This window comes from Dermacentor albipictus, unplaced genomic scaffold (genome assembly GCF_038994185.2).
Source record: "Dermacentor albipictus isolate Rhodes 1998 colony unplaced genomic scaffold, USDA_Dalb.pri_finalv2 scaffold_11, whole genome shotgun sequence".
Taxonomy (NCBI): Eukaryota; Metazoa; Arthropoda; class Arachnida; order Ixodida; family Ixodidae; genus Dermacentor; species Dermacentor albipictus.
Genome location: NW_027225565.1, coordinates 73,051 through 85,256, shown reverse-complemented (window position 1 = coordinate 85,256; position 12,206 = coordinate 73,051). Strand labels below are relative to the sequence as shown.

Below are 12,206 nucleotides of genomic sequence, written 5' to 3'. Positions count from 1 at the left end.
TGTGTTGGGGGTGATTGCACGGTGGCTTTGGCCCGGCCATGGATCTTCTTTGTAACTTTCATGTCCTTCTTTGAACAGTTGGGGCGCTATAACATAAAACTATTCCAATATGTTTCTATTCCAATCTCCTGACGTCAAATTTGCGTAACCGCCGACGCAAGCACCGGGCGGTCACCCACAGGGTTGTCCGAACAGACCAATCAAACGTTCTCCTCGTTCATAGGAGGTCACTTTTGTTTGCTTGAAAAACGAATAACATTGTCTACACTGAGCGGCTTGTCGTATCTAATTCGCTGACAAGAGGCGAGGAGAACGCTCAAGTGGAGAGGGATTCACTGGGGCAGAGCCTGTGCACTGAAAATCGATAACCGGATGAAGAGGGTGGTGCCGGCGTCTGCGATTGGCCGGCTTTCCCTTACTTAGCTTGTGGTGGCTGGTCGAAAATCGCGGCGGCATGCAACGAAAGCTTAAGAATGACGCTAAAACTGACCCTCAGCAAAGAAGAGTTGGCAGAATGAGGTGGTAAACCTGATGAAAGGGCTCGAAAACGTTACACGGCCACGCAAGAAGTTTTATTATACGCAAATGCACCCATGCTCTCCGGCAGGTGCGAGTAGCCAGCGTCTCAGCGATCGGCGGCAGTCATCTTTTATTCCTTTCGGAACGGGGCAGCCTGCGGCTATTCCGAAGAAAATTCAGTTTTGTTCGGCATATTAATGCATCTTTATCGCGTACACGTCACTTTGACGCAGTGAGCTTGTGCGGTTTTGTGACGTCGCATGACAAGCAGGTCAAGTGGCTGCAGCCCGAAAACTTTTTACCAATAGCCGAGGGCTAATGGCTAAAAAGGGTCAAATCAGAAATGACTGTTTTTCTTTTTTCTATAAAATTATGCATAATCAGTCTGTACACATCATATCAGATGGGGAGGTAACGCGGTTTTCGTGACGTCGCGTGACAGACAGGTGAAGCGGGCGCGGTCGAAAAAAGTTTTGACCAATTGTGGAGAGCTGATAGCAGAATTGGAATAGAAAAGTTTGGAATAGTTTTACGTCATAGCGCCGTTGGCTACAACGCTTCGCAGTGGCCAATGAAACGCAATGTTCAACGTATACGGCAGCCATACGGTGAATAATTTCTTTTTGGGAAACATCTTCATTTGTCAAAAACCTCACGACATCAAGCTGTTCAACTTCTGGAATGTCCATTATGCCACGCAACCATGTTCAACCCAGTGTATGAGAGCATTAAAGAACATTTAACCTCCCCTCTGCATGTCCCTTGTAAATGAGATGCGTATGTGCTACGCGCATGCCCCGAAAATAATGAACCGAACCATTATTGCGCGGGGTGAAGATACAGCTTGATACAGGGCTAAAAATTGTCACTGGGAACAAAGTTCACTGCGCATGTACACAAAACCTCGCAACAATATATTTATATATACGTATAAGACTCCAATAAATCTACGTTCCTAAGAAAAAGTCACTATATATAATGCGTCAAACAAGGCAAATAAACAGGTTGCGCAACCACAGATTCACAGATCACCCCCCCCCCTTCCTCCACTCCCAATATGTATCGCGTGCGACGGAAGGCGGCGGGTTTCCTCCCCGCTTTTCTCCCTTGCGCACACAAGACTCATCGTCGGCTCACCCCCTTCCCCCCCCCCCCACGCTTTCATTCGCACATAGAGCATGCGGCGCGTGGTCACGATGTTATCGCCCTTGGCCTTTATTTATACGGAACATGCGGGCAACAGCAGGAATGCGCCTGGAGTCTTCATATAGCTGCTATCGCAATAATATAATAGTATCCGGCAACTGAAGCGTCCCGTGGCCCATTACTTTCCGCAAAAGAAGCACAAAAGCGAACTTTCACCATGCGACAATTCGCTGCGCCGCAACAATGTCTTCCTTTTTTTCTTTTGTGGGACGGGGGGCGGCGAAATAGAATAACGCAAAGGAACGCATGTTGGCTACAATCGAATGCCTACTTTGGGCACCTAGTGTGGCTACCGAAGGAATATCGAAAAAAAAGTGTGACGCGTGGTCCACAGAAAACCATACGCATAATGCTCGGTATCCTACACCGGCGAGACAAAATTTTCTGGAGAGGTTGCGCTCAAGCGAACTCGTTGCAATCCGTCGAGTCCCCGCAGTGCTGGCGGCGAGCGACTATGCATTGTTTCTTTTTCTCGTTTGCTAGCCAGGAAGCGTCCAAAACTCTGCCAGGCGAAAATGCAGTCGGCCAGAGAAAAGGAACGCGCATCCAAGTGCGTAGCGCGGTTGTCGATGCAGCACGAGAAAAACGCTTGCGCTCTGGCTGGATCGGCAGCCCGCGGGTTACGAGAACAAAAGAAAAAAAAAGAAGAGAAAGGGGCTCAATGTATCCTCGCGAATAAAAGTCTAGGTAGAAAAATAAATAAGAGCTTAGTTACAATGGTGGATTTAGTGTCTTGACATGGATGCTTTGGCGCAGGCGGAAAAACAATGTTCACATTCTTTTCTGTGACTTGACGGCACAAATGAACCACTACAACGCTTTGTCTCATCGGACCTCACTGCGTGCTTTGTCAACTTGTCTGATAGTATGTTGATTTGGCTTGTCTCGTTGTATGGCCCGATGTACGACTTTAGCAAAGTCGATGCACCTTCGGCGTCAAATGTTTATAACAGCATTAAACCCACAAAGTTCCGTGATTGAAAATCTAAAGCACGACCTCGGAAATGTCAATGCACCTTTCGCATCAAAATGTTATGAGAACTTTATACCCACAAAGTTTCTTAATTGAAATCCAAGCGCTCCGTAGATTCCGCGGCCTCCGCGAGATGCCGAGACGAGCCCGCTCGCCATCAAAACGCCCTTGAAATTTTGTGCTCGGTGGGGCTCCTTGCGTTACGATATGTGACTCCCGATGCATGGGCGTTGCCGCGAAATCCAGCCCGATTTCGCTATGTTCGCGCTTAAATGTATCTTTGAGCGTGAATTAAGGACATTCTAGACAAAATTGAGCATGATTTCCGGCGCCGGGAGTTGTTTTTGTCGGCGGCGCATGGCAGCACGAAAAGATTTCGAGGGGGGGGGGGGCTGAAGCCCCATAAGCCCCCCCCCCCGGCTACGCCCCTGGACACAGGGTAGCGGTAAATACATTCAGAAGTAAAGAAAACAACGCGAGAAGGTTGGCTCTTAAAATATTTTTAAATTATTCGCACTATTATCATGCACGCAATCATGCAAAACACTCGCGTGCTAAAATGCTACGTTGTTATTGTTACCACGCAAAAAAAAAAAAGTGAAGCCATGAGGTGATGCTGCCATTGCGCTGTCAGTCGTAGCGCCAGACCCTGTGTAATTAAACGTGGTAACTATCATGTATTTGACGGAGAATCTAAGAAGAAGTGAAAGGGAGTTATGCATGCTTACAAGCGGTGATGTACAGTCACAATAACTAGATACATTAACTTCACCGTATAAGATTACAGGCATTTTTGTGACCCGTGCAAAAATAGACGGAAGTTGAGTTCCACAAAAGGAGCGCCAACAAAATAGGCGGAACGCAAGCAGAACACCAAGAGAAAGCACCATGGATGTATCGAACAGAAACTGCATTTTGCACTCCTTGCATGTACATAATTTTCCATGTGTTTCGTGCAGAAATGTGGAGTAGGGGGCAATATATCATCAGTTAACTGCAGTCAACGGGTTTCATATACAAACAGCTGGCCCACATCACTCACAGCGAAGCGGCGAATTGTACATTTCAGTGCGCGCCGCCGACCGCCCATGCACACTAACGTAGCGACGGTGCGGCTACCTATAGCCCGTCACGCGCCCAATAGCGCCAGACTCCCTACTGTAGTAATTTTAGTATGAAACTCTACATATGACTAGGGCGTCGCGACCCCGATTTCTGACTGTCACCGTGGCGTGCGTTTCAATACGCAGTGGTGTCGTGGATGTAGGTTCGCGTATATTATCAACTCCTTAACGACGAGGTCTTCGTATAATTGCCGCGTCAGTGGGGCGTATACATGCCACGCAGCCACTGATAGATCTCGTTTTGCCGCAGCAATGCCGTTAATGTCATTAATGTAGACAATGCGGCTAATGTCGCCATCCACGTGTATGCATTGATGTTTGTTTGTTCACTAAGAACGTAAACAAATATGCGAGAAGACGCTATCTATGCTCTGTAAAAGAAAGGAGAAAATCACCATGTGGTTTGGGAATAGTCGAGATGATTGACTTGCTCGGACTTCTCTCTATGATCAATTCTGCCCCTAAAAAGGTGGCAGCTAGAGCTGATCGTGTGCCCCCTTCGTGATCAGTGAGGCTATACCTGTGAATTTGTTCTTGCTCAAATGGAAAGCGACAAGAAGCTAAGCGTAATCTTCGTGGTGGCACAGTAGCTATAGAATTCTGCTGCACACGTGTTCCCATATTGCGATGCAGACAGAACGCAAAATACGCCGGTGTACTTATATTCGGGTGTACGTAAACAAGCCCGACCATCAAAATCATTCCGTAGTCACCCATCATGAGGTCTCATAGTCATATGAGCGCCTTTGTGGCGCTAAGTCACACATATCATTGTGATAAGTTGTGTTCCATATGTAAAATGTAAAGTACATGATCCAATGTGAAAGAAGTGGCGCAACTATACCATCAGAAATGGTTACGTGCTAAGCGCACTTGATGTACTTTTGCACCTGCCATACCAAGTTCTTTTGGGTATAGTAATGAAAATATGCCTTAAAATCCTGGCGTGATGGCAAGAGTATTCGCATGCCATCTGTAATAAAGAAGTCACCCTCATTAGTGCTTCCCGTAGATACTTTTCGACACCATGGTCCACAAAAGGCGAAATCATGGCGTCTTATCCACGGCGGGTGCATTTTCTGCATTACAGATCTTAATGCTACTTGACCTGGATGCTGTCTTCATCGACGTGAACGCATCAAAGTGAACTTTGCATCAGTACACCTTGTGCAGAGTAAAGAAAGAATTCAGCATTGTGGTACGTGGGCGGAAGGCCTCGTGTACATCTTCTACATCAGCCCGAATTCCTGAAAGTACAGCTAAGAAAAAGACACAGTTTCGCCCGAACAATGAAGCATTGATAGCGATACAAAAGTATTAGACAAATAAGCGAAATAAGTTTTGTAATTAAATCCACGTTATGAATTGCAGTGAATATTCTGTTACTAAATAAATTAGCGAGCGTGGTGTTACGTGCGCGACGAAGCACATGAACTGGCCTCACTCGATGACCGCAAACGGTCGTTATCCCAATCTTGGCGTGACCAAGAGCGCCGGCAGCGGGGACCAAACGCTTCGGGCTACCTCCCACTTCAACGCATCTTCGAAACTTCAGAGTACGGAACCCCCGGCACTAAGTCCTCGGGAAGAGAGCAGACATGAATACATTAGCCACCTTGACTCGCCCCTTCTTTGTGCCCTCCACGGATACCTTCAAGACAGGCCATGCTGGCCGAATATGCGCTCAGCCACGCCATGCGCACCTATTGCCGGGCTGGAATAGGAGACGTGTGCTCTGCTACCACATGCTTTCTCACGATGCACACTATAAAGCTGAGTGACATATCAAGAAAAAATTGTGGCCATTTCTTCTAAGTCACTGCTTTATTCTATGAACTTTCTTAGAATTGCAACTCCCGATTTGACCAACAGTGATCTTCAGTTCAGTTGTTCTTTTCTACGTTTCCTGTTTAATTCATAACTTTTTAAAACCTAGACAGGTTTTAAAGGTCTATATGGCCCACAAGCCGCCTGAAGTGCACCAATATGTTTTGATGTGTCACAGCCAGACCTCGCAGTGTTCTTTTGTAGGATAATCTTGCGCTAACCGGCTTTTGCAACATCACCGGAGGTCACTAAGAATTGGAGCTTTCAAGCACCGCACTCACTACATGGTAAATACTCTCGCGAGGTCAGTCATTCCAAGTCACCTTTCCTATAACAAGAATATACGTACATAGAGTCAGAGAGCTGAACAGTGTTGTGACGTAGCGCACTTTCTAGAATTATGCACGGATTTACAAGGCATGCAGCAAACGCACATCAATAGGCGATCGTCAGGACGCCCAGCGCAAAGTGATGTAAGGTGAAAACTTCTTACACGCTGCTGAAATGGAGCCAGCCACCGGCGAGCGCTTGATGCGAAGTGCCCTAGATGATGTGTACCTGAGCTGTGAATGGCACAGTACCCATCATTCGTACGACAGCTACCTGAGTGGCGTACCTCCATTTGTCGGCTTCCCTAACCTAAGCTATGGTACCTCGAGACCTAGTTTCGTGTCAGAACTTTGCGCGGTGCGTTTTGTCACTGACTCTCGGCCAGCTTCTATTAAATACACCGGTGGTCGTCAAATAACCGTGGTTAAGCAGCATTGCGCTTGGTAAGCACATGAGGGAGACCACGTGAGCACGTCCACGGCTGATTGCTTTCTTTGTGCCCTAGAATAGCCTAGCTACCCACCTTGAGAGGCTATCACGGTGTTCGCGACAAGAGATGTCCCCCGAATCTTCACTTACTTTTCTTTAAGTCTCTGAGCTGTCTCTTACGTACGGAGGTTTCTCGCTGTGCGGAATCAACAATGCTGCTTTATTTTACATTGCACCGCGGTGGCGGCGGCGTTTGTCTTCGTATGTTTTAGGGTAATGGACCTTCTTTTTAATCGCTGCAAGATGGAGAGCAAGCTCACGGAGAGCTTGTGGGCGGCGCTTCTTCCGCGTTTCTAGTGTGTTACCAGATGTGGCACCAGGCCGTATAGACTCTTTATCGCAGGCATACCAGCAACAAGTTGCTTGAGCCGGTCCGCTTCACGTTGCTCTTCAACGGGTCCCTCCGGGCGGCGCCGCGGAACCACGAATGCCCTGGCGGCCTCTCCATACTGCGCATGCGGTACTCCTGCCACAACCACGTGCTGCACTTGAGAATCGGCGGCCAGTAGCTCTTCGATCTCGGCCGGCGGCACCTGCTGGTCCATGCACTTGATCAGCTCTTTGTAGCGGCTACACACGAAGATGCGGCCGTCGGCCGAGTAGTAGCCCATGTCACCTGCGGCGGTACACCCCGATGTAAAGTATTGTACCCTGCATTGTCGTGTTCCGACATACGCTCAGTACGACCTGCTAGGTTTCTACAAATGCCTGCTCCGTCGAGTGACGCTAATTTAAGGAGAAATGCCAAATTATTCCATCACAACTGGCATGTGAGGATAGACATGGGATACTATCTCCGCACTCTTCCTTCACCGTTTCTTTGACATGCCGGGAGAGCGCCCACAAAAGATAAAAACGCTAACTGTCGGGAGAGAAAGCCAGACGGATATCATAGCTAATACTTTCAAAAGTGCATATATATCTTTAGAACAGTTCTCAATATTGTCAAAGACCAACAAATGGCACAACCTGAAATCAAATTTTACTTGTGGGTCTCATGTCTAAAATTGATTTCAGCCTAATGTGACGTGAGCATATATAAAACATCCTCTGAACATGCATAAAGTGAGCAAATGACCAACATGCATGTATTCGCTTAAATTTAGATAATTTAAGTACAGGAATGCTTGTCTGCCAGTGTTACGTTTCCACAGTCTCCAATAACTAGTCTTGAAGCGTATAGTTATTCGGGAAGTGAAAGGTTTAGTTCCTGTCCATGTGTGGCTGTTAATGTCAAAATATTTTCAGCAATACTGTGACGAACTATTATGGACAATGATTACGCAAGTGATTCCCTTGGTAACGAATACTGTGAAATCCTTTTGCAAACTTTAGTAAGCAAAAGGAAAATAAAGTGCATGTGAGATTGGTTAGGGCGAGGTGAACGCGTTGCCTACAATAATTGACTATTTCGAGCGCTAATGCTCAAGCATGACAAGTTATTTTTTTATGAACACACTCACTTCAAGCATTTATTGTCACATATACAATGCGTGCTTCTTGCTGTAGACACAGACCCTGAGGATGGTGGCGTCTTTGCATGCACTTCGGAGGCCATAACAAGCAGTACTCTAGCGGACGAGGATGGAAGTATCTGCATCACACACGTGATAAGATGGCGTTGTCTTGACATGAAATTCCTCATTGTCATGCACACAGAAACACCATGGCGGTACAATAGAGGGATGCATGACGTTGATGAGAATCAGCCAAAAGATAATACATATCTGTCGATGGAGGATGCGCCATGAATCCGGCGGTTGGTGGAAGACAACGTCGAAGCCAACAACGACGTTGCAACAAAACACCACACAGTTTATTACATAGTAGCGCAGATGTTTAAAGCTCCCAATGCCCCATACGCACCACTTCAAATTAACAACGAAACGAAAATAAACAACTTTCGCAGAAACTTTATACGTGGATCTGCGTCAATGTGATCGCGAAATCAGCTGTAGAAGTTTCGGCCTCACAGTGTACTAATCCCCAGCCCGGAACTTCAAAACTGCCCATCGACCCCGAAAAGCCGGCAGCTTTTAACACAGCAACTGCCTTCATCTTCTGTGACTTAAGCATTGACCTACATAAACACTGAAATTCTACAACGGTAGAATTTCAAGGTAGAATAGGTAAATGATATAAAAGCTTTCGCAAATGCCTCGCTGCCCACACGACGGCTAGGTTGTTCCTTGGGAGTTGTCCTACAGAATAATGGAAACATAAAATATGACTCTACCACACAAGTTCTCAATATATATTACAATATCAACAAGGTAACTTTGGCAAGATAAAAAAAATAAACACGGGGAACGAAAATGATCTTGATTGGTATTTAACAGCGCGGAAGTGATCTGGCTGTTCCTAGCAAATAATAAGTCAAACTTGTCAAACTGCGGTTATGAAAGTTATGAAAGAAATTCACTGTCACGATAAGAAATGAAAAAAACAAAACACGGCGCACCGGTACGAAGAAAGCCATCTTCGTAGACGTCAGCAGTCTCTTTCGGTTTGTTCAGGTAGCCCAGGAATGTACAGGGGCCTTTGATGCAAATTTCTCCTCTCTCGTCAGGTCCCAGAGGCTTTCTGGTGACCATATCAATCACCTGTAAAAAAGGTAACAAAATCAGCTTTGCGTACATTGTGTAAACAGCGTGCGTCATAATAAACTACCCCCTTGATTAACATATTTATGAAAAGTGCTTACTGGCCAAATGGCGCTTCTGTTCGCACAGAATAGCCTTACGTTAAGCGAAGAAAGAGAGAATACAGGTTGAAAAAAAAAAAAGCTTCACAGATGTATGCCACCTCGAGCACCTCACACCTCGTACCTTGAATAAATTGAACCTGTTTAGAGTTCGCCCCCCCCCCTCCCTCACTTCCCATTCCCTTGGTGGTCTGTTCTGTCATTTCCGAAATCTGCCCAAGTCGTTGCAAAACTACTTCACACACTGGACAACCTCGTCCAGGCGGCGCTACGGCGCCTTGTTAAGAGCGCTCCATTCGTGAAACCAATTGCCTCGGTGGTCGCAGCTTCGCTAGGTCAGCAGTTCGTTTTGCGGCTGCGTGCTTTTCTTTCGTTGCTCGCGACTCTTGCTCTGTATATTAAAAAGCAGTGCGTGGACTGGTTGGTGAGCGGCAACGTGTAAACCGCAGTGCTGTTTGAACTAACTGTTGGACGCGGAATACCATTTCACGGCGGGAGCATCAACAAAGGGGAGCGTCTGCTGTACCTCACAGTTCTGCCGTAGAAGACAATGTGCACAAAGACGCGATCGCAAATGCCAAGTGAGTTTAACATGTCAGCAACATGATCTTCTGCAACATCGAGCTTGAGATATATGTCAGTTTATTGTGACCCACACGTCACAGTGCTTAGAAATGTGAATGAAAGGTGTGTACTGTTAATATGTTACAGGCCATCCGAGCACGCTAATTACATGTCTGGTGTGTGCTATTTATTACTCAGAGATGTGCATGCCTATCGAAATGACCCCTCATTTGTGTTAGTCTGTGTGAGCGCCACAGTCATGATGTTTTGTGTAACTCATTTGAAAAGGCTTTGTACACAGCAGCCATATTCCTCACTATATCCAAGGAACAGAAACTGTATAACTTTTGTTGCAGCTTGGCCAGACCTTTCCCTTGCACCATGAAAATCAATCAATTAATCAATCAATGTCCACGAAAATTGCACGAAAATTGTTTCATAACTACTGCTGCTGCTGCTGTGTAAAGGGGCAGCCACCTCGTCAAGCTACTAATCTCAGTAGCTTTTTGTGGCTGCTCCTTCCGTGTGTATTTGTTTCAAGGAGAATAAAATTCAATTCAATTCAATTCAATCAATCAAACACCTGCATCACTGACATCTTGTTGTGCAATTTTAACGCTGCGCATGTAAAAAACGCAAATGTTAAGTAGCTCGTACTTCCGACCTGGCGTTTTTCACATGGTTTGAAAGGGCTTAGGACTCCTTAGTACGAGAACGGCATATTTAACAGAATGATACATGATTTTGGTTTTGGCGCTGGTCACCTGCTATGAGGGCTAACAGTTGCAAGGAGTATGACGACAGCCCAAATAAGTGCTTTATGAGCGCCTAATGAGAAACAGTGCACAATTGTCAATTGTGAATACTGTATTGTAGTCGTTCTTACAAAATGTGGCCACCTCATGAACTCGCAGGCCGCATATACGAATCACGGAGTATTCCCATACTTGCCCTTTCTATTATCTCCTCCCCCTCCCTCTTTCATTGCTGACCGCGGTTCAGGTTTCAGGAGACTGCGCTAGACAATTACAGCGGTCAGTCGCAATTCTTCTTCCCTTCCGTTTCCTTTATTTATCTATTTAATTAAATAAAGATCCAATGAATGCTATAACTAGCCCTTCCCCAATACATGCTATCGCCTTCGCAGTGTTCTGAAAAGATTGCATTGTGCACGTAACCAAGGCAGTGTTTCTCATCGTCTGGTGCTGCATCGCGCATCATCCTGCAAGGGACCAGCATCAAGTAGACAAGCGCGCACGTACAGCGTTAGGCAGAAGGTGAGCACGCGAGTGCATGAGTGCATGGCTACGTGCTACGCTCCGCGGTGTGCGGGTGCAACCAGCGCGGCTGCGCACCTAAGGAAACCCGTGAATGTGCAGTAAATTAAAGGCGTGGCTTCGTTTTGGCTGCTACAGTGCTCCTCCACGTCAGAGTTGCATGCGATAAATCGAACTTCGCGTGCAGCACTGTTGCTCGAGAAGGGTCGTAATGTGAAGACAGCCCTGCGTTTGCGCGTCGCAAGGCAGTGAGCCCTAAGCCAACGAACCACATCAACCCCAGAAAACTGTTCTCTTTTAAGGGTAAACAATTTAGAACCTCATAACTTCAAACTATTCCACTCTCCTGACGTCTAATACGTAAGCGCCGACGCAAATATCGGGCGGTGACCCGCAGCGTTGCTTGCACCGCCCGATGGCACACTCTCCTTACTTATAGGAGGTCACATTTCAAAGCGAAGCTTTCTTTGCCTGTGCCTTCGACTTTCCCACTATTGCTGTTGCTGCTGAGGAGCTGTGGCTGCAGCTGTCTGGCACACCACGTCGGGGGCGGGGGGTTATTCAGAGCGTGTTTATACATGACAAGAGTGAGTCAGAGAGTAAAGGCGACGCGAAAACCTCGTTTGTGCCCCACCGCTTCGGATGTGCACAATGCCCTCTGGTGCTCCCTCGGCGTCGCCACATTAGACTCTTGACAGCAGTAATTGTCCGTGACCCACCTCGAAAGCATTGCAGAAGCTGCAGCGTTTCCTTTCTACTAACGTGCGAGATCAGAGGGGACGTAGATAGAGCTGTAGAGAGGAGGAAGTAGAAGAGGCAATTACCATAGAAGGGGCAGGGGGGGAGGTGACGTGAGACGGCAAGGAAAGCCAACTAATATACGACAGTGGTTGCGGGGAAACTGGATAAGCTTAAGTTCCCAAGGTACGGTACAGTACGTTTCTGCTACTACTGAAAAGTAAACACCATGCAAATATGTCAAGCCGACAAATTATGCAAGGCGTGCAGAAACAGAGCAGAAATAATTAAAGCGCACCGCAAGGTCCAGGCAACACTATTGAAGCGGTCGTTTGTCAAATCAGCACTTCTGTGCCCACCGCGGTAGCTTTGCGGCTATAGCATTGCTAGAGGTCGTGGATCTGATTCCAATCGCGGCAGCCGCATTTCGACGGGGACGAAATAGAAAACGCTCA

At 46.8% G+C, this 12,206-nt stretch overlaps 1 protein-coding gene across 1 annotated transcript in view; it reads right to left on the bottom strand.

The window, feature by feature from the left end:
• Positions 1–12,206, bottom strand: part of LOC135920067 (luciferin 4-monooxygenase-like) — a 92,634-nt gene that overhangs the window by 17,867 nt on the left and 62,561 nt on the right. Inside the window, exons 8-9 of the mRNA XM_065454115.1 lie at positions 8,930–9,071; positions 6,818–7,084 (exon numbers count right to left, since the gene is read on the bottom strand). Of these exons, the coding sequence (XP_065310187.1) occupies positions 6,818–7,084; positions 8,930–9,071 (409 nt within the window). The remainder of the gene's footprint in view (positions 1–6,817; positions 7,085–8,929; positions 9,072–12,206) is intronic.